Source organism: Podarcis bocagei, assembly GCF_964188305.1.
Source record: "Podarcis bocagei genome assembly, chromosome: 12".
NCBI lineage: Eukaryota > Metazoa > Chordata > Lepidosauria > Squamata > Lacertidae > Podarcis > Podarcis bocagei.
Genome location: NC_138137.1, coordinates 29533318 through 29560594, shown reverse-complemented (window position 1 = coordinate 29560594; position 27277 = coordinate 29533318). Strand labels below are relative to the sequence as shown.

Genomic DNA, 27277 nt, shown 5'->3' with positions numbered 1-27277 from the left:
TGAGAAAATCTATGTCTATTTATTAACACTTCTTACCTACCTCCCACCCCAAATGGGGAAACCCAGCCAGATGTGTGGGGTATAAATAATAAATTATATTATTTAATTTTAATATAATTTATATCATATTTATATAAATAACCTTTGGAGCACAGTTCATGTGAACAACTCCCCCAACCCGTCCCGAGGAACTTGTGTAAAGCTTCGTTTTTGCAGATTTCACACATTTTTTTTAGGATTCCTAACGACAGGACTATATTTGTAAAACGGCATTCAGTGGCTCTTGCGATGAGTATGAAAGAGGCTCCACAAGTATGTGAGTAGAAGCAAAACATAAGGATTCACAGCTGCAGCTGCCTAATAAGTGTTCTGCAATGCCTAATGGCAAAGTGTCAACTCAGGGATCTTCAAATACCACACAGTGCATCATCATCTCTATCACGCTGGTCTTGAGAGGCAAGCATTTTATATGCCAGAGCAGTTTGTTATTTAGAATGGTACCTACTTCGGTTACAATATTGGAAAACAACTGATTTTACTAGGGGGGGGGGACCCTATATGTGAAAAGTTCATATAGACAGAAAGTGTTTGACGCAATCTGCTACCGATACTAGCGCAAAGAAAGCATGCTGGATCTGTCATCGTTTTTGCTTCACATCCTCAGAGTTGTCTATTCCACACACAATGCTGTACCTTTTTCTTACAGAGGTACCGTATTTTTTGCTCTATAAGACTCACTTTTCCCCTCCTAAAAAGTAAGGGGAAATGTGTGTGCGTCTTATGGAGCGAATGCAGGCTCCGCAGCTATCCCAGAAGCCAGAACAGCAAGAGGGATTGCTGCTTTCACTGCACAGCGATTCCTCTTGCTGTTCTGGCTTCAGAATATTTTTTTTCTTGTTTTCCTCCTCCAAAAGCTAGGTGCATCTTGTGGTCTGGTGCGTCTTATAGAGCAAAAAATACGGTACCTGTTTTTGCTTGCTAAGGACACACTTCACTTGCTGCTCCCCTAGCTGACTTGAACAACTTGAATCTTTCCCCCAACCCCTTTATAAAGATCCTGTGCCATTGCAGCTCAGCATCCACCGAGATGTCTTGCTGGTCACCTATACATATACATATAGAAGAAGCTAATCACAATTATTTCATGATCCTGGAGCTCGGATATTTCACAATCCTAACTCAAATCCCATCCTTCTCTTTTCCCCGCCCAAGCTGGCTCTCATTTATCATGCAGTGTGCATGGGCACAATACCATTTATAAGGACTAAAAAGAATTAGAACCCACTTCAACATTTCCAGAAGGAGGAGGGGGAAAAAGGAAACAAGCCAATATTTGTGAATGGGTACATGCAAAGATCTGTTCCAGGGAAGTGAGGGGAAAACTGAAATGAAAAGTGACAAGATTGCTGGTGAGGACACACCTTAATGAAAGGTGTTCTGATGTTGCGGCCAGTGACACTATTCCATTCATGATAAATTCATAACTTTCTTTGTCATGGCAGATGCTTCTTCGCCATCTGGGGAAAAAAACCAGCCTCTCTTGCTAGGTAAGGTGTATGTGTATAGGGGTCTCACCTGCTGTTGAACTTCTCTGGGTGTTTTTCTCGCATGATGTGAAACCTGTGAGCAATCGAAGCATCCTAGGGGAGAAAAAGAAGAGCAGATATCTCATTTTTTTGTTGAAATGCAAAATATTGTAAAATATTGTTGAGGTTCTTTTAACCACATGAGACAAAAGACTCTCTGGGCACAATTTAGTTAGGAAATTTACACGCCATCTTTGAAATGAGCGAAACTCAAGAAAAATAGCTTCCAAAATAAAGTCGCCAAAATGCGCATCACAATAACTTCTCTTCATATAAAAATAATAAAGTGCACCATAAGAATATAACGAATCACACTAAAACTCATAAGTGGCAACGAAATTCAAACCACTGTTAAATCCCAGGGCACATTATGAAGGCACAAGAACCCTCCTAGGTAGAGGGATAGGAGAGAAACAAATAAACTTGTTTCAACCTGGTGCCTAAAATATAACCAGATTGGTACTATGCAAATATCCCTCAGGAAGGAGATCCAGAATCGGGCTGCCACCCCTAAGAAAGCTTTATTCCTGCTTGACCCTCAAGCTGGTGGCACCAGGAGGAGGACCTCTGATGATGGTTCATAAGGAAGCAAGGCTTCTTCTATAGCAGGGATGAGGAACACTTGGATCAGCAGAAACTTCCATTTTTGCAAAGCACAGTTGTCAGATTAATTGAAATTAGGCACATAGTTGTGACCATCATGGATGGCTGGTCCAGTACCAGGCTAGACCAAGAGGTAGTGTGTGTGTGTGTGTGTGTGTGTGTGTGTGTTGCTATTGTCCACAGAAGCGCCATCTCCTTTACCAGAAAACCTCTTGATCTTGAAGATGCTGCTGGTCCAGCAAACACCCTGTTGCCCAGTGGCATCGCTGGGTGTCAAGATGAAAACAGGTGCAAAGTGGGGCTTCAGAGCATAACAGAGAAAGGACTTCATAAATGGGGTTGTGAGCCTATACAGCATTACAGCCTATAATTCTGTAAGAAGCAGCATCAATAAATGTAACAATAGGTACTGACAACAAAAGCAAAAAGGCTTAGCCTAGATCTGTGAGTGTTTGAATAAAACCCTTTAGTAAGTGAGTGAAATATTTCTGAACAATGTAAATTACAAAGCATTATTCCGTTACTAAGTTGCGCAGTAAGAGCTGAGAGAATGGATTGCAGAACTATTGACTCTGCATTTAAAAGGTGGGCTTGAGAGTACTGTATCAACTAAAATGATTCTTTATATAATTTTACTGTCATTCTTTATATAATTTTACTGCTAACTTCCTGATACCTGTTCTAAGATAATATATGTGCATAAATATACTCTATTGTCAAAGGGATACTTACATTAGATCAGTAATGACAAAATGGCTTGGCACAGGTAATTAAATGAATTAGCAAAATTTAATTTATAACAGAAGTAGCCAATATCGAAGCAAACTACACATGTGTTCATAATGTTTATATTGCATCTTTCAATTTAAAAGGGCTTCAAGAGAACTCACAGCAACACTAACATAGTATTAAAAACCCTTAAACCAATAAAAGCAAAAATCAGTAAAATGCAAATTATTTATTAAAAATAATCAGAAGTAAAAGTGGTATTTTTAAAAAAGTTTGGGAAAATAAAGACATTTTAACTTGTCTCTGGTCATACCTACACCAAACATTTCAAGTACGTGGCTTCAAATGTTCCGTTTATAAGGATAATCATGAAAAATATCTGTCTGAGTTTAGTCTCTGAAAGAATTTTCCTACACCTAGCAAGTTTGTATGTTTTTTTTCACCATCTGACAATGAAAACTGTTAGTTTGCATGTTTCTTTATCTGTGCTGGCAGCCAGGAAATTTAGAGCTAAATTTGTGGCTCAATTCTGAATGTTCTTTTTGTTTTTGTTGTGTTACAGCTAAACAATAAAATTAAAAATTATTGCTATTACTAACCACAATCTTTGGTTTGGCTAGACTGCTAAATCAGGGATTGTGGTTTATGGCTCCCACCAACACTAGAGGGGGAGTAAGTTTACTATGATGTGCAAACTGTGCCAAAATTGTAAGTTTCATTGGTCTCACTTGGCTGCCAGATGTAGATTAAGACTGAAGTGTAATCACACATAATTTCTGCCTTAATGCCTATATTGTAAGTTCTTCGACCAGTTTTGAATATTTCCTAGAAAATGTAGCAGCACAAGATTTCTGCTCTTTCCCTTCCCCTCCAGTGAATTTCGCTAATATCACATGCTATCTTCTTGCCTTTATCCTCAAAATGGAAACTGTTAAAATCCATTCCAATAACTTTCTTTTTAAAATAAATATTTGCTATGGCAACATTTGTAAAATAAATATACATAAAATTAAAAACCAGGCTGTCTTGCCAAGCTTCTGACAAAGAAGAATGTACATTCATAAAAATAGAATGCAAGAGAGAATCAGAGACTTTGCTTCGACTGGGAAAAGTAACTATAGACTACCGCTTTTACAGGAAGTGGAATGGTTTTGATCAATTCAAGTAGACACTTAGCAAGTTTCAAAGGATGGCATATTTGTACAGTGGTACCTCAGGTTACAGACACTTCAGGTTACAGACTCCGCTAACCCAGAAATAATACCTCAGGTTAAGAACTTTGCTTCAGGATGAGAACAGAAATCAAGTGGCGGTGGCACAGCGGCAGTGGGAGGCCCCATTAGCTAAAGTGGTGCTTCAGGTTAAGAACAGTTTCAGGTTAAGAACAGACCTCCAGAACAAATTAAGTTCTTAACCCGAGGTACCACTGTATATAGTATTCAGATGTACCTGTTGTGACAGACAGGGCCTGCCCTACTATTGGGCAAAGTGAGATTAGCAGCTCAGGCGGCAGAGACTGGGGGAGAAACACAGGCAACAGCCCCAGCTGTTCTTCCTAAGGCCCTTGACCAATCCCCTCTGCGGGAGGACAGCGCTCTATATGTTAGACAAACTGTTATGGTCTCCCTGCTGCCTCAGATACAATGGATGAAACTATCCCTTCACAACTGTTAAAGTAAGATTCTGCTGCCAATCCAGTCAGTTTCTGTAAGTGGGATGAGGAGGTGACATCTCCCTCTTTTCGCCTCAGGGAGCAAAAGGTCTTGGTCAGCTCTGGTGAACAATTACAATGAGAGACCCAGATACATTTTGACATCACAGCTTGTTTGTGTCTCTGTTCAGGCGCTTGGTACCTATGAAAACACACAGGAAAACACACCCCAGCTGACGTATGAGCAACATCAGTCTGAAAGGGGACATTACTACCCGTGTAGGGTTTCTAACATGGTGATGGGAATGCTATTGTTAGCAAAGTGCTTGCTAAGGGTGGGGAACATGCGGCCTTCCAGATGTTGCAGGACTACAACTTTCATCATCCTTGACCATTAGCCACGCTGGCTACAGATAATGGGTGTTGAATGGCTGCAGGTTACCCACCCCTGCAGTAGGGATTGTATGATGCATTGTTCCCTTTAAATTGTTCTGTCAAAAGTGGGAGGTGTGATATAGCCGTGCAGAAACTGCCACTTTGAAGATGGAAACGATTTTCACTTTTATTCTGCATGCCCCGCAAGTTCCCTGAAATGGAGATCTGGTGTGTGTGTGTGTGTGTGTGTGTGTGTGTGTGTGTGTTTTGCAGAAGGCAAAGGGTTTTGTGTATATCACTAGCAAATATTTGCTGCCGATTCTAAAGATGGGAAGGATTAAATTTTGTGATGGCTTCTCAATTCCTGGATTGGCTAAATTAGCTAGACCACAGAGAGAGAATAATGTATGGGTCTGGGTATATAAATAAAAATTCTTGAATAGAGAGGATGGGTGAAGGGTTAAAGTCAAGCACTTAAGTTGTGAAAATACCTGCACTTTGTAATAAAAGTAGTTCTATACCACACAAATGATTTGCATGCATCTTCCTGCTGAAACACTTTTCTGAATATCTGTTTTGACTAAATAATTTAGATAGGCAAAAACATTTCCCACTGACTTAATACCCAGCTTACAGTATTCAAAAGAGACGCTTATTATTTTTGTCATCTTGACAGTGGAATATTTTGAAGTAAAATGTTACTTCTATTTATTTAGCTGGCACGTTCTATTATGTCATGTAAAGACATTAATTCACAAGTTATTTGAAAAACATTTCAAACATATATCCACAAAAGCTTTCCACTCCTGAATCCTGAAAATAATATGATTTTAAAGCATTAAGAGTAGAATCTATTGCCTTCACTGACAAGATTGCTCAAAAGGGAAAAAAGATAGTTTCAATAAGCTAGGCCTGTATTTATTTATTTATTACTGCCAAATGAATTAATAGGGTTTTTAAAATAGAGTATTTTGATGTATTGTATCAAAATCAGCAGGTAAATCTGGGCTTGTACTTGCAATGCAAAGAGCCAACTTTCATTAGCAAAATCCTCAGCCTATCTTGTAGTGGTGCTAAGACACACGGATTACATTTTCTGTTCAAATCTTCAGATGATCTCACCCAATGGTTGCCAAACACAATTCAATGTGTAAATGCAAACATTTAAAGCCTTGACAACTTGGGGACAGAATATCTGAGGGAACAAATCCCATACAGACGTGCCCACACCTGAATAACTTTAGGACCCTCCCACCTTGGTGATACAGCAGGTGAGTCAAAGGACAAGTGCCCTAACTCTAGAACTACCTATCCCCAGAGGCACATATTGCACCATTGTTGACATCTGGTTGTCAGAGACAACCTTTTGCACAGGCGTTTGATTAAGCGCTATTTTCTATGTCACCGACATGCTAGCTATATACTGCACTGAGGCTGCTTGATTCATGGAGGGACTATATTATTTGAATTTCAGTTGTTATGACATTTTAATGATTGTCTAATGCAGGGCTTCCCCAACTTGGGTCTCCAGCTGTTTTTGGACTACAACTCCCATCATCCCAACCTAGCAGGACCAGTGGTCAGGGATGATGGGAACTATAGTCCAAAAACAGCTGGAGACCCAAGTTGGGGAAACACTGGTCTAATGGGATATTTATGTGGAATGTTCTTATGTGATTTTCATTATATATGTAACTCCTCCCCCCTCCGAACCTCTTGGTGGAGGGTGGGCTTATGAAACAAGTGTTGTCTATAATTTCAAATTATAACTCACCCACATTAGTTCTTGTATAAAACCAATGCATGCTCCAGCAGCTGCATTCAAAGGTTCCCTTACTCCAACAACAGGAGGCCCCTCCAGGGAAGATAATGTTTCAGGGCAACCCAAGGCTTGGGACTTAAGAACTAGGCTAGGGGACAAATACATGTTGTTTTCCCCATCTCTAGAGTAAATTTGCTCCCTTTTCTCTGCCCCACAGGCCTTTACAATGTGATCTGCAGCCTCCCATCTCTTAACCTAACCCTAAACTGTCCCTCCATGAGTCCAAGGCTTCTCTTGGTAGCTCTACTTTAGAGCAGGGATGGGGGAGAAACTCGATTTATATCACATTCAAAGCCAAATTTCTCACAAAAAGTGTATGTTAGTCAAAACTAGACACAAAACTGTGTATATTAGGAGAAATTCTAAAACACTGAAGAATTTTCATGATTACCAAAAAGAAAAATTAAAGAAATCACAAATTGCTGTAGAAATGTGGGGAACCAAACTTAAAATCGGAAGCAGAGAGAACCAAAATTGACATTCCTATTTATGGAGGATGAATGACACCTTGTTTAGAGATCAAGAAGTTACTAAGAAGGCCCCAAAAACCTTGAGAGTCTATTTTGAGATAAATATGAACACTACCATCGAAAAAAGAGTAATCTGGGATGCAAGTAAAGCAGTTATGAGGGTGTTTCTAATTCAACAGAATGCAATAAAGAAGAGAACTCAAAATGAGAAAAAAGATAAAATTTTGGAAAAAATAAAAGAGGGTGAGAAGAAACTGAGAGCGAAACCAAAGTCACAAGAGATTCTGAGAGAAATAAAGTTATACCAAGTTCAATATATGAAGATGATGAATCAGGAAATAGAATGGAAAATTAAACAGATGAGACAAGGGACATTTGAATCGGCGAAAAATGTGGAAAACTGTTAGCTTGGCAAATGAAAAAAAGACAAAAACTTAACACCATTACCAACTTGGAAGTGGAAGGAAAGAACATCCAGAATCCAGTGGAAATTAGAAAATGCTTCCAGGGGTACTTTAAACAGTTATATACACAAGGGCCACAGAAAGAGTTTGATTTAGACCAATTCTTAAAAACAAATGGCCTTAAAAAAATCTCTCAAGAAAATAAGTTAATGTTGAACTACAAAATAACAGAACAGGAGGTGGAAGGTGCCATTCAGAACATGCAGCTGGGCAAATCTCCAGGGCCAGATGGCTTAACCTCAAAATATTATAGATCTTTGAAGGACTGGATAATTCAACCACTAAAGGAGGTTTGTAATGAAATTTTGGAGGAGGAAAAAGCGCCAGAGTCGTGGAAGGAAGCTTATATTACACTAATACCGAAAAATGAGTCTGAAAAGACACAACTTAAGAATTACCGCCCCATATCCTTGCTCAATGTGGATTACAAAATTTTTGCAGGTATATTGGCTAAAAGATTGAAAAAAGTTTTAGTTGAGGAGATACACAAAGACCAAGCTGGCTTTCTCCCGGGCAGACACTTGTCTGACAACACGAGAAATATAATTAACATTTTAGAGAAGCTGCAAGTGAATATCAATACTAAAGCAGTTTTAATTTTTGTAGATGCGGAGAAAGCCTTTGACAATATTTCTTGGAGTTTCATGAAGAAAAATCTTCAGGGGATGGGGGTCGGTCAAGGGTTTGAAAATGGTATAAGTGCAATTTATTCAGAACAAAAGGCTAAACTAATAGTTAACAATGTGGTGACATGGCTTCCAGGTGGAAAAATCAACATTAGAAACAGAACTGTTAGAACCCAATACTAAGAACTTGTCAAGAATGTATAACTTGCTGTTGAAATGGAATACACAAGATGAAACAGTGAAATCAGCTATGATAAAGTGGGCACAAGATATTGGTCATAACATTATGTTTGCTGACTGGGAACAGTTGTGGACCACCGGTATGAAATTTATGGCATGTAATGCCTTAAAGTAAAATATTATGAAAATGATTTATAGGTGGTACATGACTCCAGTCAAGCTTGCAAAAATTTACCACTTGTCTGATAATAAATGTTGGAAATGTAAAGAAACTGAAGAAGGTACTTTTTTTCACCTTTGGTGGACATGCCCAAAGATTAAGGCTTTCTGGGAAATGATATATAATGAAATGAAAAAGGTATTTAAATATACCTTCCTTAAGAAACCAGAGGCCTTTCTCCTGGGCATTGTCGGCCAACTGGTGCCAAAGAAAGACAGAACATTCTTTATGTATGCTACAACAGCAGCAGGAATACTCATCACAAAGTACTGGAAGACACAAGATCTACCCACCTTGGAAGAATGGCAGATGAAGGTGATAGACTATATGGGATTGGCAGAAATGACTGGCAGAAACCGAGACCAGGGAGAAGAGTCGGTGGAAGAAGATTGGAAAAAGTTTAAAGACTATTTACAGAAATATTGTAAAATTAATGAATGTTAGAATGATGTTGGATAGAAACTAAGTGGTTTATAGCTGTAATGTTATAAGGGAATATGAGAAAATGGACTATTAATAGGTAAAAATCCAATGTTATAATATTTTAAGACTGAAGACTAGGGTAAACAAAGAGGGGAGGGATTTGCTGAACTAACAAACTGAACTGGAATACAGAAAAGGGAGGCGTGAGGAGGTCCGGGAAATAAGCAAATGAAAGATAAGTCATTGAAAGATTGAATTGGTTTTAACTATTTTTATTTTGTATTTTTCATTTTTCTTTTTTTATTCTGTAATACTTTGAAAATCTTAATAAATATCTTTAAAAAAACAAAAACAAAACTGACATTCCTATTTAGAGTTACACATGTAACCTCTTTAACTGTGGTTTACTTACTTATAACCCAGAGTCTCACCTTCAAAATTTGAAACCATATGAAGGGGGTTTGCAAATAATGGTTTCCAAAGAAACCTGATTGGTGTTCATCACCGTTAACATGGGTAACACATTAACTCTTCACCAACAAGGGAAGTGAGCAGGAATTTCATTCCGCGGAAGACTGGCTTCCATGGTTAAATCTGTGTTGGGTCATATTCACCGGCTGGCCTTAAACAGTGTTTTCCCATGGCTTTATAGTCACTTTAATTTTATCATCATAATCACCCTATCCCTTACATTGATGAATGAAATAAGGGCTGTAAACCACTTTACATGCTCGAAGTGCTATATAATATTAATAGCCATGTAGGGTTTCAATTATGATAACAAAGTGTTGTGCTATAAGCACAAATAATTCATAGCAGATATACTTTGGACACCATGTTATTCTTGCTGTGTGACAGGCCTGGCCTATAAAAACACATAACTTCTGGAGAACGGAGCTGAAATTCTGATCTCAAGGCTTGTTCTATTAACATAACCAGAAGTAAATAATGTATATAGCTATTTCAGCACTCAGATTGCTTTGCAATCTATATCTTTTTAATATCCTCACACCAACTCTGTGAGGTAGATTGCAGTTATTATCAGGTCTCAGAAGGGCAAATAAAGCTGGAAGATTATCTGTGCCTGTGGATCAGCCTGGCAAAGTCTGCTGAAGTAGTGATGCAGGTGGTCTCGGACCATGCCATGGTGGAACCCATACTGTAATCCTGCCAAGTGAATCCACTCCTGAGCCCCTCCAAGTTGCAACAATAATCCCATAGCCTGAAATAGGGATGGCTATGACTTTAACTGAAGGGACCCAGGTGGCCCTGTGGTCTAAACCACAGAGCCTAGGGCTTGCCCATCAGAAGGTTGGCGGTTTGAATCCCCATGACGAGGTGAGCTCCCATTGCTCGGTCCCTACTCCTGCCAACCTAGCAGTTCAAAAGCCTGTCAAAGTGCAAGTAGATAAATAGGTACTGCTCCAGCCGGAAGGTAAACAGCATTTCCGTGTGCTGCTCTGGTTCGCCAGAAGCAGTTTAGTCATGCTGGCCACATGACCCGGAAGCTGTACGCTGGCTCCCTCAGCCAGTAAAGCGAGATGAGCGCTGCAACCCCAGAGTCGTCCGCGACTGGACCTAACGGTCAGGGGTCCCTTTACCTTTTATGACTTTAACTAGGGAGGTCACTGAACTGTGGAGATGGAATCTCTCTCTGGAAAAGCCGCACCAATTACAAGTCAAACCAAACTCTATCAGTCCTGATGAAGTCTTTTTTTAATGCAAAAAACTGTCAATAACATTTTTATAAACATTTCTTGTAAGACGGGGTTTCTCAAACTTGAGTCTCTGGCTGTTTTTGGACTACAACTCCCATCATCTCTGACCACTGGTGCTGGTTACCTAGGGATAATGGGAGTTGTAGTCCAGAAACAGCCAGAGGCCCTGGGAAACCCTGCCAAAAGAGGTCATGAATCAATGGTTAAACTGATAGTGTGGTTCTGGCAAGTTTAGAACCTGGCTGCTATAGACAGAGAAGGGTAAAATTAAGTTTCCCAAGACAGCGTGTAAGTTCTTTGTTAACTGTGTTCCTTGGAGGGACATCATAAGTGTAAGAACCACGGCATGTTGGAGCAAAAAAAGTTCAAATCCTTCCTCAAGCAATATCATGGAAAGTGTTAGAATGACTGTAATTTATGAATTATGAACTGGAAATTGAGCATAATGTGCTCTTCGGCTGTTTATTGTCTAAAATATTACTAGCATTAATTCATTCTTTTCAAAACCAATGGTTTTACTTAGTGCAAAAGTGCTGTAGGGCTCTCTTTAACTATTTTAAAATCTAGGGATATTACTTGTTTGCAATAATTTTGCTATTGTTGCATAAATTAAAAATTAGAGAGGTGGCACTCTTAACAAGCTCCCATTTATGCATTTTCCAAGGATACTGAAATCTGTTAAGCAATTCAAGATTATAATTTCAGCATCTGAAACCTACACAGAGTAATTCAAACAAATGTTATGACATTTAAGATAATGAAACTCTTCAGTAATGCCAGAGTGTCCAACTTCACGTATTAGGAGTCAACAGATGTCCGTATACTGAATTGCCAAAAGAAAAAGTTAGTGCCTATTTTGATTAATACGCCGAATCAGTCCATGGTGTCTCTTTAAAACTGGCATGCATTACTTCAAAACATCTATTCAAAATCCATTCTAGGAAACATAGCTAGACAAAGTGTTCCCAAGACAAAAGGAAAACAATAAAGCACTGTATAACCCTTTTAGCAGCGTGAGCTGCATATTATTGACAGACCATTCATTGCAATCAGCAAATGATTAATTGCAAACTTGTTACTAAATTGACCACCAAAGGAAAAAAAAAAGAACCAAAAAGAGACAAGCTTCAGTATACTGTTAAAGAGGAGGAAAAAACTTCTGTTAAGAATGATTGGAGTCTTCTTGCAGTGAATTAAATTCTAATCAATACTCTTGTTGACTACACTGTGGCATAATTACTTCCTTAAATAGCATAGGTACCCATTATTGAGGACATTTAAATTAATATTTAACCTAAATGTATTTTTCCCAACTACTGAATCAGCATTTTCAACTTCAACTTTCACAATTAAATGTTCTGTTTATTATCAACTACAAGAGCCATAAGTCCCCGCTCCTAATATCATTCGCTTTAGGAGGAATAACTTATCTACCAACATTTAAGGCCCAACAAAGCACACAGAGGCATTTAATTATTTTAATGTAATTTGGTATGTGGGTTTGGCTCTAATGATGGTAATGAAGTAAGCTGAATTGATACTATATGCAGGATTATTATTTTTATTTCATATAAACTGTTGTTGTTGTTGTTGTTGTTGTTGTTGTTGTTGTTGTTATTATTATTATTATTATTATTATTATTATTATTATTATTATTATTATTTTACAAAGTTTATACAGCGAAGTCATTAGTTAATGCATCCAACTAAATTCTTGGATTCCCCCCAAACATTTTGGAGTTGAACTACATGTCCAGCAGCAAACCTGAGATTATCAGTCCTGTGTGTACCATTGGCATGCAAAGCAACATTTGAGGGGAAAATTGACAGGCCAATTGGATCTGTGCTTAATCATGCCACTTCCACAACTTCCTCCAACCACCACCAGTTAACTGGCAAACACACCTTAGAACCCCCACCTGGGAAGTAAGTCAGAGGACAGGAGGAATGGGAAATGACTAGCTGTGGCTGGGTGGAAAGAGTTAAACACCTTTCCATCCTACCAACTTCACCCTTGCAAAAACTGGGATTCTGTCTACCATACAGGGGGAGGGGAGTTCAATTTACATGGCAAGGGTGATGCGCGGGGGGACGGGAGACAGGACGTTCCACACATGGTACCTTACCCATGTAAACTGAACTCCCCCAGTCCAGCAAATTGCTGTTTGGCAGACTGGGGAGAATATGACTGATGGGGAGGATAAAGTGTTTGTGTGTGTGTGTGTGGGGGGGTAATCCCCACACGGCATCCCCATGTAAACCACACTCCACCCAGACCTCCCCATTAACTCCTTCCTCAAGGGTACGGGAGAGGGAGGGAAGGAAAGTATAAGAGAGAATGACTGATCTAACCACCAGCACCAGCCATGGCCACATGCAGCCTACCCACATCTGCCTGAGGATCTTGGGGGCAAAAAGAAGAAGGCTATACAAAAAACTGAATTTTCTGCAGTATAAGAAAAGCATAGCTGTATAGTGATTTGGCGACATCACCTAGATCAGTGTTTCCCAAACTTTTTTGGGCAACGGCACACCTGTTTACTGAAAAAAAATCTCGCGGCACACCACCATTAAAGCCCCGCCCCGTGACGTCAGCGCGCAGCGTCACGCCGGGAGGGACGCACGAAAGTGAAAGTTTTTTCCCTCCCCCCTCAGTCCCTCGCTCGGAATTCAGCTCGTTTGGGGCATCGCTCTGGCTGCTCCCTCTCCCGCCGCGCAGGAGCGATGCCTCTCTCTGGCTCTCCCTCCGCGCAGGCTGAGGGAGGGAGGGAGGTGCGCGTGTGACCCGTCTCTGCTGGGAGACCAAACCCAGTGAGGCAGAGTCGCGCGGAGGCGCCCAGGCAGCGCTGCCGGCTGCGAGGAGGAGCGCCAGGCAGCAGCAGGAGGCGCGGCCTCTCCTCGCCGCCGCCGCCCCGTCTCTCGCCGCCCGACTCGCCCGCCTCCCTCCAGGCATCTCGCGGCACACCAGCCGATGTCTCACGGCACACTCGTGTGCCGCGGAACACCGGTTGGGAAACACTGACCTAGATGTCCAGTGAAAAAGTAGAGATGGGCGAGTCCTGCAAAGCTTTCTTTGACAAGTTGGAAAAATACTCAAGTCTTGTGGTGGTGGTGAGAAATCTGAATAACTCTGGTTACAAAAATTACCACTTCTTTCTGTTTACATACAAAGTAATTAAACAGCTCCATTAGTGAAGTCTCAATTAGCACGCATAGGGACTGGAGCAATATTGAACTGGGGGAAGAAGCCCACAACTCACAGAAAACCCATAGCATTCCCCCATGGCAGAATCAAATTTGGACTTTCTCTGACACCATGCCAGCTCCTGCAGCTATTTTACTACATCAGCTTACACTGAAGAAGATAAATCAGAATGAGGACCACCTTTATGAGGTCTGGGTATGGCTTCCTCCTATTCCCCAAACTGGCCCCATGCAGCATCTTTACTCCACACTCAATGAAAGATAATGGAGCAATCCATGGAAAATGGGAATAAATATGAAAAAATAAGAGCTTCTAAGCATGTGTGCCTCATTCTCGCTACTGAATAATCATATTGTGTAGCCAGATATTAACAATTAAGGATTGGGCTGCCCAGCATTGACTGATTGTATCTAAGTTCACATCAGCAGAAGCAGTAACTTAATGGTCTAATATAGGGCAAAGACTTTTTATTAACTGAGATACCATCATATGTATCTGTATCAGGAATCTACATAAATGCAAATTTTTACATTGTATCCGTTTAACGAAGGGCTGAAACATAATATACAGTACTGTAAAATGTCCCAATGAGACTCATCTCTGTGCCAGATTCAGAATATGCCTTGATGGGAATAGTGTTTTCTACTCTCTTTTATTTTCCATGGGATCCTCTTATAATGCTGATACGTAAACCAACAAACCCGACATGCTATGTATATTGAACAGCCTCTCTGCCTACCAGCTGGCTTGGCTGTATGCCTTTCTAATGGTAATGAAGTGACACAGCTGCTAGGACAATCAGCTGGAGTTCAGATCATCTCTGGCTGAATGGATAGTCCTGACTGTTTTCTTATCAGGGACCATTTAAGTTGGTTTTAACAACAGTGTAGGGTTAGATAGGTTTACATGGTTACAGCAAAGTGACTTTTAAAAATGAATTTAGTAGAGCTCAGAAAAGCCACCCTTTCTAGCTTGTAAACGATACTTTGTTCTAATCAATTTATGAAGAATCCCATTCTCTTTTCCAAAAGAAGAAGGAGACTAAAGGATGAAAAGATGAAAAGCAAACTTTTATTCCTTCAAATGAGGCAACACAGATCAGTTCCCCAATGTTTAAGGGACCTCTGAAGAATAGCTCTATTCAGATTTTCTTATGAATAAGGGACTTGGGGAAAAGGTTGGGGCCATCTACCCCAAAACACCTCTTTTAATGCTCAGCGTGCATATGTGAAGTTGGAACAGTATTGGTAAATAATGGCATACTTGGCCAGGAAGTTCCAAATTCACAAAATGATCCCTTTAAATAAACGTGAAATAAATTTACTTTTTAAAATTGGTACAAAACATTAACTATCATTTTCTCCACGGAGTTTTAAATAGACATTTTGCAAATATCAGCAGAACCACTCAATATCCACATTGCTGCACTAGGGTAATATCCATGGTCTGCTTCATCACTGTTGAAACATTCCTATTCGTGATATGACACTGTTTCATATCCTGACTATATATCAAAGGTAGGACCCTCTGACTTGAAAGGCCATATTCAACCTGGTACAGGTCCCAATTTGGCCTACAGGGTCATTTTCTCCGAGACATGCCTACCTGCCCCACATTTGACATCATATCTGATATTAGTGTGGATCAGGTAAGGACATAGCTGTGTGCTCCTGATGGCTTGTTGTTCAGCAATCTCTCTTAAACACAGCAGAACACCAACAAGAAACTTCACATTCCACCCCGATACAGCAAAGTCCAGTGACCAGAGTATATAAATGACACTATCCACACGGTCAGATGTATGATAATTCATCAGATTATTTCCCCCTTTTTCTTTAAAAAGGTATTTCCTTACAACTTCCTAATTGAATCTACAAATCCTTTGAGGAAAAGAAAGACGATCAGCGCTGCTTTTTCATATCTTAAAATAAAGGACATTGGCAACATCTCTCCTAACAGTGAGATAAATACCATGCCTCCCACAAAACCAAAATATGAAAAATCCACCCACATAAGTGATGTCATACTGACTCAACTAAGCATGCTCAGACTGAACATTCACATTCGGGGTGGGGGTGGGAAAGTTTCCTAAAGGAAAGCAATTCCATGGTTATTAACCCCTTAGTGTCGAAGTCAATACAGCCTGTGTCAATCTGCATTCTGGGATAACATCCCGGATCTTTCTGCCTGCAGCTGAACATTTACGCAAGAGTGCAAATTTCTACCACATCCACTAAGATTTTACTCGCAGGGGCAGCAGGAAACACAGGAAAAGAAATCAAATTTATTCTACACGCCAATTCAGTTCTAAGCCTCTGAGCGGAGAAACAGATTGTTGTGAACTTTTGGTGGTTAGTCTGATTGTCCGATTTCATTATTTCCTAATCAGTCAACCAAAGGCACCTACAACGTCTAGGTAGAAAAAAAGATTAGTCTTTCCTGATACAAATCTTGCAGGCGAGTTTTACTCTTTGTGTGTGTTCTAGTAAAGGCACGATCCCAATCCAGAGCTGTGTGCTCACTCCAAAACACATACAGAACCTACAAGAGGAAGCATCCCTACTCCTTCAGCAAAAGAGAAAGCACACTATTTGAAGTCATAGCAGCAAAGGAGTCTGGACAGGATGCAGAGAGTGGCGAGAATGACATACCAGTGAATAAAAAAACCCAACTGATTTGCTACGCAGATGCTAGTATTAGCATTGCTGACCATGCATTTATAGAGCTGTAGCCTCCCTGTTTATATTAGATGCATGCTCATCCTAAGGATTCACAATGTGAATATTCAGATTTTAAATATCATACAACTATGAAGTTTTCATATGATGGGTTGAAGATACCACCAAGTTCAGAGCCACGTTACTGCAGGGGCCACAAGAAAACCTTGTTCCAGGAGATGGCACATGCAATCTTTTGTATTTATAACTACATCAATTACTGTTGGCACAGGTCTAACCAATTTGTAAGCCGGCACCATGCCATGTGAGCAGATGGGATGAGGTAGACAGCCAAATAGCCACGTATGTGCATCAATTGTGGGTAGAGATGGCAATATTCCCAGCCATGAAGTTCTAAACAGTTGTCCATCCTAATCTATCAGGCTTGTGCTTATAATGAATAATCATTATAAACTGGATTAACTTTCAAATTATATATAAAATATGTTTCTGTGTGTGGGATATTTCCTTGTAAAAAAAATGAAGATTATAATTAACTTTTATCGCTTGCAGATTTCTGTAGCAGATCGTCATCCTCACTTTGTAATACCCTTCAGAACAATAAAGTCAGCAAAAACTCATCGGGGCCAGTCACCTGAGAATAGCTCTACTCAAGACCTGAATAACTAGCTCTGCATGCTTTCTTCCTTCTGTTTCCTGACTCCTGGAGTAATGGGGATCTAAGCAGTGTAAGAAGGGGATAATTCTAAGAATGAGAATGAGGCACTGCATTATCACCTGAGCCCTGATGAGGAATATCAACCTTGGCTGATCAAAAACATGGGCTTCAGGGACTTCTATGGCTACCTCTAGGGAGGATATCCCCCAAGGCCCCAGACATCAGAAACAGTCTACAGAAGCAACAGGCAGATCACCAAAGGAGAAGGACTACATAGGCCAAGTGAGACATAACCTGGCTTCACTTGGGAGGTTACACTCTTACCTCCAAGAACATTAGTGAAGGAATAGCTACTCCATTGCTTGCTTCTTCCACTTCATTCTTATTTCCTTTTGTATCATTTGATTATGAACCTTTGAGCTGGGACTGTCTTATCTTTCAGCATGTGTACAATACCGTTATGTAAGTTGGACACCACCCACAATCTTTTCCAAGTTGTGGTAAGATTCCAGGAGCTCACACAGAGTCTGTGTTCCTTTGAGAAGCAAGACATGGCTGTTGTAGCTTTAAGAAATATGAGTCATTCACATATTTACACATGAATTTAAATGGAGGGACTCTAGATCTTACAACATGGCCATCTCAAGAGGGTCTTGTTCCTCACAGTATCAAGCTGCCTTCATTCAGCCTGCCCACAAAGGATCTGCCCTTTTTCTCAGCTATCCTAAGCCTCATGACAAAGGTCCCAAACTCTTCCTGTGACATCATGCTCAGTTACCCCAGCAACCTTCCAAATCTCCTGCCTCTGTTCACAGCTCAGGGCAGAGGGGGAATGACAATTTTCTTGCATTGCCAATGACCTTCAATGGTCCTGTATTGTTTCTTAATGGCTCTAGCTTGGGCCAGGTCATTTTGCATATGCTAGCCCAGGAATTCATCTGCAGCTGGTATTTTCCCTTCATATCCCAAATAATCAAAATCCTACAATTTATTAATTTCCAGTGTTTAGGAGGGTCCCCAACCCAAAACCTATAATGATACTTAGAAGACTTTAGCTACACAAGATGCAGAATAACACCCCTCTCTCTTTCTCTTTACCTTGAATAATGATCATTGGCAGGTTATCAGAGAAAGAATGCCAATTCAGATGTAATGCCAAAGCTATAAACATACAGTGGTACCTCTGGTTAAGTACTTAATTCATTCCGGAGGTCCGTTCTTAACCTGAAACTGTTCTTAACCTGAAGCACCACTTTAGCTAATGGGGCCTCCCACAGCTGCCGCCGCCCCAATTTCTGTTCTCATCCTGAAGCAACGTTCTTAACCTGAGGTACTACTTCCAGGTTAGCGGAGTCTGTAAACTGAAGCGTATGTAACCTGAAGTGTATGTAACCCGAGGCACCACTGTAATGGTACACAAGTCTCAGGTTCCCAGCCTCCCCCTACATAGTTACATTTCTAAACTTATTTCTGGGTTTTCGGCAAGCCACTGTTTAGTCAAATCACAGTTTGTCCCATTCAGAGAAAATAGCAAACTATTGTTTGCCAAGAACTCATAAAGAAGGACACTGACAAACTGGAACGTGTCCAGAGGAGGGCAACCAAAATGGTCAAAGGCCTGGAAACGATGCCTTATGAGGAACAGCTAAGGGAGCTGGGCATGTTTAGCCTGGAGAAGAGGAGGTTAAGGGGTGATATGATAGCCATGTTCAAATATATAAAAGGATGTCACATAGAGGAGGGAGAAAGGTTGTTTTCTGCTGCTCCAGAGAAGCGGACACGGAGCAATGGATCCAAACTACAAGAAAGAAGATTCCACCTAAACATTAGGAAGAACTTCCTGACAGTAAGAGCTGTTCGACAGTGGAATTTGCTGCCAAGGAGTGTGGTGGAGTCTCTTACTTTGGAGGTCTTTAAGCAGAGGCTTGACAACCATATGTCAGGAGTGCTCTGATGGTGTTTCCTGCTTGGCAGGGGGTTGGACTCGATGGCCCTTGTGGTCTCTTCCAACTCTATGATTCTACGATTCTATGATTCTAGTGTTGAATATCATCCACTCTGTATGCACATGATTATAAATTTGTATATCCCATAAAAGAAATCAGGCACATATTGATTGACTATACGAATAGGATATTGTAGCTTCAAAAGCAATATTCTTGATGAAGCAAATGAAAAGGAATATGTACACAATAAGCATCTTATTTTTGCAAGAGTAGGCATGCTTCTGTTTAGCGTTAGAACACTCTATGAGTCTGCATACTGTGCTCAAAGAAATGCATTATATGCATTATGGAAATCACCTTGGTTATATGATACCGAGAACCTTTTTCATCTCAGAGCTCAACCCGGCAATCTAATGGTTAATTAAGGACCTTCTGCATCTGCTTAAGGTCTAGTTAGTATTTGATAGCAAATCTCCTGAATGGCATAAAATGACATGTATTTTAACAGGTACAGCTAATGACAGCATATTAATATTAAATAAGGCCTGGTGATTAAGACAGTCTGCACTTTATTATCCTACTACACATGCCAAAATGGTTTGAACATATTTTTTGCAATATATTTAATGAAAAGTACATTTTCTCTCACCTATAATCAAGTATAGATAAAGATCACAGTAAAATTCTTAGAAAGGTCCTTTAAAAAAACCAAACAACAACCTGCAACAGTTCACTGTAATTTTGTTCCCTACGCTCTACAAGTACATCTGGCTAAAACTGAACAAAAGAGTGATCGAGAACCAACATCTGTTTTCAATGTAAGATAAAGCTGTTTACACGAACACTTAAATCACAATTCATTTCTGAAACATTTAACAGATATTTTCCAGTAATATCCAGCATATTTATCAGAAAATTGCTTCTGTTTATTAATGTTTTTGGATCCTTAACACAATCTTGACCACTTTTATACGGGAATGTTTCTCTAGCAACGGATGCAGCAGCCTCTGTGGTGCTGTGCTTTGCTGAAACAGAGCAATTACCGTCTGTAAAAATCAACAGTATCCAAATTGCTGAATGAGACAGGGCTTACATTAAAGATTCTGTACATAAAAAGGCTAACAAATGAAATGGTCATATGACAAAGAGCCAAGATGACATAATATTATCAAGAAATAGTGCAGTCATAATTTTAAACCCACAGATGGTCTTTGAACACAGAACGTACATCTATAGAATCCCAGGGCTGAAAGGGATTGCCAAGATTATGAGCTGTATCTTCCACACACAATGAGGAATGACTACACTTAAACTACACAGACGTTCGTGGACTAAGGCCCACTCCCACAATAAATCTGTTAGTCTTTAAGGTGCCGCGAGACTCCATTGTTCTGGTTACCAAAAAAAAGGGAAAAAAAGAACAGTCAGCTATCTTTCTGGAAGTTATATAGACGTTGTTCCGCTGTGTAAGAACACTCTAAAGACTGTAAATATGTGTCAGACTATAGAATCACAGAGCTGGAAGGAACCTCAAAGGCCTAGTCCAATCCCTGGCAGATTAAAGAAATCCACTATTACAGCATCCTTGAGAGGTAGCCATCCAGCCTCTTAAAAATGACTTAAAAATGGAGGCAAATCCACCACTTTGAGCTCACCTTTTTCACTGTTGTTCAGCTCTTTCTAATGTTTAGTCCAAGCCCATTTTCCTGTAATTTGAGCCTATTGGTTGTTGTCCTATCCTGTGTGTGTGTGTGCACGCATGTGTGTGCACGCATTAGAAAAATTATTGGAATAACGTAGATACTTCCAATGCCAGACTGTCCTCTCCCTTGGGTTTATAATAGTGGTGTCAGGTGTACCCCTGTACATCTGGTGGCCCATGAAAGAAGAACTTGCGACATTACCAAGGTGGCAAGGGAGGTGACAATGGACAGCAGAAATGCCCCCATTAATATTGCTTGAACTGGGTCTGACAGCAATAACAAAGGAAGGGTCACAATAACAGTAGATAAAAACATTCTCTCTCTCTCTCTCACACACACCCCCGCCAGCTTTTAAATATATATTTTTCCTATTTTTAAACATGTTGTTGTTGTATTTTATTTGGGTAATTTTGTCTTGTATTTTTGTAAATCACCCTGGAAGCTCTGCTGGCATCTGCAATATTAATCTTTTAAACAAAATTAATATTAAAAACAGAAATAACAGGAAAGAAGGAAGCAAGAAACCATGATACTTCTAAGAGCAACAGCCTCAGAAGAAGTCTCAATGGAGGCATGTTTTGACACAAAATCACTTTGGTGCTCACAGTTAAATTACTGCGTTTTTCACACCAATTAAAAATTACATTATCTCACAGATTTATAATTTCCAATTTGAAAATACATACAAATTATTGTTTTTGCTATATCAGACGTGACACTGAATTTGGTTTCTGTCAAACTATAAATCACTTGAGATGGTACACAGTGAAATGATTTGGGGGGGGGAGCTCACAGCTTCCAGGTCCATTTGTTATTAATTATAAAAACAATGCCTGCTAAATGTATCAAAGACTTCTATAATCTGGAAGGGAGATTTGCTACCATGCCACATTAAGGCAGTGTTCTTCAATCCCCTTCAAAAAACCATGCATAAAATATATTAAAGAGCATTATACTGAATGACTTACTTTAGACATATTGTTCTGAATGTACTTTATGCAGTGTCATTTAACCTGACTTTCAGCATAAGCTGAAGTAGGAATTATCAAGGAGTCATCTTATGTTACCAAGCAGCTCAGTTCAGTCAACCTTCTGCATGTGCCCAATAATTACGATGAACAACCTACAAAGGCATTCCTATCTTTACCTCCCTCATGTTTACTTTTTCACTGGATGTCTCTTGCTAGCAGAATCTCAATTTAGAGGAGTCCAGAATAGTCTAGGCACCAAAAAATTCATGCCTAGCTGCTCCTAGAGCCTTGGCATGCAGCTGTGACTGAGCATCCTCGGGTAATGGTGGAACTCAGGGAATCATCTTTTCTATTAGCATTTCATTTCTTCCCTTTCTATCTCCTCCATCTCACTGTCCTCATGAGATCTGAACCCTAGTCATGTGCCTTCAAGAACTCCTCTGGTATGTGGAGGTCACCACTGCTGCCCTGTCGGATCCCTAGTGCTCCTCCCTGCTCCCCCCCCCCGCCCGCCCACCGCTCTATCCCTATCATAGAAATGAACTAAGTGTAAGCTATTGGTTCAGTCAATGTGGTGTTGTGTACAAAGGTTGTGTACAATTTAGCATTTATAACAATTCACCTCGCTATTCTGCAACACCACATGAGGTGCTTCAAGCCATGGAGCCTTTCATTATTCACTGACCACAATTTTGGCAATGAAATTATTATTATTATTTAGCCCAAAGTGAGACACAGTTGTCTTTTGATCATTCCTCCAAGTAATTAAGTGTGTACAAACACAGTGCAATAGCCCATGTGGAGTACAACCTCTAGATTAAAGATCCCCCAAAACTGTGGTTCTCTGGGTAGATTTATAACTTACAGATTCATGAACACTTATGAACAGGAATGAAAACAATCCTTAGGATTTTCTCAATTTTTGTTGGGTATGAGAGAATTTGTATGCCTGCTGGACAGCAGTACCTGACCTTTCTTTTAATACTTTGCATTGTCCAAGAGTCAAATTCCACTTACAAGTCATAGCATTGGCCAATCTTGCTAAAGCAATCTTATTGCTTGAGTTCCACACATGTTAAAAACAATTTCAACAAATTTCTAACAAGCAGCTCCAAAGAACTGTAATTTATCTATTTGTAAAAGCCACATTTCGGTTGATAAATTATGAAAAATGCAAGAACATTTTAAAAAAATCATATTGGTTTCATAGTGCTGCCTGCCAACATTTACTGTTGCATAATTGTTTCTTTGAAAATAATACTTCAAGGAGACAAAAATGTAGGGGGGAAAGAATGGGGGGGGGGAAGAACCATATGATATTTAATGTATGTGTCCTACCCATCTTTTTCTGTTGGCTTCATCTCCTAAGGTTCTAAAACGTAACCCAACGGAGTGTTTAAAAGCAACCTATGTCATTAAATCAGTTTCTTTTAAGAGACAGCTGTGAAACTTGATTTGTGTTCAACAAATATCGTTTGCCATGTGGATAGCTGCCTAAGAAGGAGCTAGAATAGGGTACTTAATTAAAGCCATATGTCCCCACCAGTTATGTGCCATCTATGAAAGTAGCTACACTCCAACAACTTACATATAAAGTAGCAGCTAAACCTTTATTTGGGGAAGGAACAAGTTAGTGGAACCACTGCTAGAAATGTTATCATCTAAGTCAGATACTAGGGTGTCCAGGTATAAAGAGGAAATATATCATTGGGGAATGTTATGGCTGGTACAGTAAGTACTGGACCACAACAGCAAATTCTTACAGGGTTCACAAATCTGGCTGGTACAAGCCAATGACTGAAGCCATGAATTTCACCATGTATGCAAGCCTTCAGAGAGCAATCCAAGGAACCTGAACAGGCAGGCTACAGTGTTTGAACGCTCCCCTCTGCCATGACTTGGAGGGGTATGCTGAGGATATATTCTTTACTATGCAAGCTGAAAATTCCTGAGATGCCTCAGAGTTTTAGCAAGCCAAAGTCATCATCGTTACACCACAGCCTTTCTATGATTTATTCAGGTTCCGTCCTAATTTTAATGAATATACAAAGAGCGTTCTTGGATGGAGAAAAAGGAAGGTTGAATACTGTATAGTCATTTCTATTTAGTACACATAAATTCCTCAAACTTGTCAGATTGTGCTACCCTTTTCCTGATGTACCAAACAGGAAGAAATAGCTCAAGCATTTGAAACTTTTCCACATGGAGAAGACCACTGAACGCAGCCACACCAAAGAAATTCACATTTGACCCAGTTCATCGATGAATACAGGCACAGACCCTTTGCTGGCGACTCATGCAAGAATGGCAGGCCTTTGTTTAGTTTTGCATTCATGTGAACTGTCAGCTAAAAAAGTGTCTGAATAGACCTAGCAGAGTGAGTGTGAATTGGAACCATATCCACACCTAGGAGTTGCACTAATCTGATTCAGAACCGATTCAGTCTAGTTTGCACAACTAGAAGTACATTAGTAGTTAAAATTATAACTTAATGCATCTTAACTATTTTAAACAAATTGGAAAGTCAATGTATGATTGTTAGCCCTGCCATAGGTGTTTAATTTAAATAGGTATTGCTGATTTTGTAGAAACCCATATGGGCATAGGTGTGAGCAAAACTGAGGGCAAGAAAGAGAAAGAGGAATAATTGAACTAAATGAAGAAGGAACAAGGAGGAATCACAGGAGGTCTTCTTGGTAACTAAATACTGTTTGCTTTAGTTTCATACAGAACTAATCACTAGAAGCCTGCTGCTTAAGGGTTGAGATGCCATCCTTATGCAAGGAGTTATGCAAGAACATAAATGAATTGTGAGCATGAATGTCTCTTATTGGTTTAGCCTGCCAACCCATTACTAAAGCATAGAGAGTTTCCAATTGTATATCTGCCTGAGATTCTCTGTCATGATCCTACTGGAACAGCAGCATAGTGTCACATAGAGAGTTTTGGTTTTGTGTCAATTCTACAATCTTGGTTTAACATTTTCTCCTCATCATAGCAGACTTGCAGCCTGGGCATCCCCCCCCCCCAGGGCAAAATGCCCCCTATTTCTTTCTTCCATACTTGGACCCTACTGAAGTGTGGAACCAACTAATTTTACTGGGCAACTCTCACTCGCAACTCAATTTTCTGATTACATGTTGATGTGTCCATGCACTCACTAATGACAAAAATGCAGATGTCCCTGAGGAGTGGGACTCATAAGGTCAGGAAAATCAGAAAGAAGGTTGGGCTCTTATCCCCATCAGATAATTCTTCCCAAAGAGAGAGAAAACCTGGCGCAAAGGCACCAAAGCAGATCTTAAAAACCAGGTGGGGCCATATGGAATAGGTGAAAAACTACCAGATCTGAAGCTTACTTCTAAACAAGAGCGAGATTTGCAATGGGGGAAATACAACATGAAGCTTATTGGCTTCAATCAACTTTTTTTCTCAGCATGCAAAAAATCACTGGAACGAACCCCTGGTCAAGGGAAGAGAAAGACAGAATATTCACTAGAAATTGCATTTGGAGCCAAACAAGGTGAATTCTTTTGAAAGAATGAATGGAAAACAATGTTTTTTTATCATATTTTTTAAAACTGTCCTCTGTACATGGGGCAAAAACACATCTTTTTGTTTCTGTATATAATCAAGTCAGGATTGACTTGTATGGATTTGCTGATTCTTGCCATGCATCAAATCACAGATATTTTTTCCAAGAAAGCATGCTTATTATTATTATATTTATCTAAGATGCCAGGTGGTAGTACTTGTAACCACTTGCTGTGGGAGTGAGAAATGGTTTATTTTTATTATTCATTATTGCAGTACTTCTTTTCCTTTTAAAGGAACAGCAACTTATCTCAAGGTAAATCAGAGGGTCGAATTAAGACTTCAAAAGCAAACATGAAGCTGCTTCGAAGAAAACAAAAGGAAACAAAACCCCCAATATCCCACTCCATAATATCTAGTAGAATTTAATTTCTGTTGTGACACATAATGTTCTGAACTGACAACATATTGTCAACAATCTACACTCCATTATGGAAAATGATACTCCCCTCTCAAATGCCTTAGGCGATAGGCAGATGACCCCTAAACCCCCCAAAAGCTACTCACCTGCATCAGCGAAAGAAACCCTGGAACCAGATTTGGCAACAAATCCAGATGCCAATTCTGCCCCCACATTTACTCAGACAGAACTTTGCTGCCTCCACTGCAACTGTAAAGAGCAGTTCAGCAGAGTTGTTTTGGGTACACCAGAAGCATTGGGTGGACCTCTGGAGCACTTGATGGCATGTTGTGAGCAGTTTGCGCAGCACTTTGATGATAAATTTGCTCAGCCCCATCGTGCCTTAGATACCACTACTGTTGCAACTCCAGCTGAGGGAGCCAGTGCAGTGCTTTCCCATACTCTGTGCAGCCAATTTCAGATTATGTGGCCTGATCATGCCCATCCTGGCTGGTGAAAGCAGTTGATGGAACAGATCCAGGGATGAGATGAATGCAGCATTATGGAAATGACTGGTGCCTGCTGCCCTTAAACAGGAGGTAGTATGCCCACTCCTGAAGAAGTCCACACTGGATATTATGGTTTATATCAACTTTCTGCCTTGTCACAAATATCCCTTTCTTAGGTAAGGTGATAGAGAGGGTGGTGGCCAAGCAGTTGCAGGAGTTCCTATAGGATACGGATAACCTGTATCCATTTCAGTCTGGTTTTCCTGTTTTTTGCTCTGTTTTTCCTTAAGGTGTCCCTATTTTCACCACAGAAATGTTGGAGGGTATGGTAGGACATCCCTATTTTCATCTGAGAAATGTTGGAGGGCATGGACTTTTGATACCATTGATGATGGTATACTCTTGGGCTGATTCTGTGGGATTGGCACTGCAGGGCACTGTTTTACAGTGGTTCTGCTCCTACCTACAGAGTTGTGTTCCGAGAGCAGCACTGGGGAACTGTGTTAAGGCTCCATGGTCCTTGCACTATGCTGTACCACAGGGAACCATCTGGTCTCCAATGCTGTTTAACATCTGTATGAAGTCACTACATGCAGTCATTTGGAGTTTGGGGCAAAGTGTGATCCATATACGGATGACACACGGCTTTATTTCTCCATAATTTCTGAGCCAGGATAGGCTGGACTGGGTGCAGTGGCGGACTGAATAAGGGCCAGTAAACTGAGCTTGAACCCAGGGAAAACAGAGGCACTGTGGGTTGGTGTTTAACGTGTGTGGGAGAGCAGTCTCCTCACAGTGAGATCTCA

General features: G+C 40.2%; 1 protein-coding gene across 6 annotated transcripts in view; it reads right to left on the bottom strand.

The window, feature by feature from the left end:
- The window catches only part of DGKB (diacylglycerol kinase beta), a 301695-nt gene that overhangs the window by 114864 nt on the left and 159554 nt on the right, over positions 1 to 27277 (bottom strand). For all 6 annotated transcript variants that reach the window (XM_081164533.1, XM_081164535.1, XM_081164532.1 and 3 more), the window contains one exon: positions 1576 to 1640. In XM_081164533.1, the coding sequence (XP_081020659.1) occupies positions 1576 to 1640 (65 nt within the window). The remainder of the gene's footprint in view (positions 1 to 1575; positions 1641 to 27277) is intronic.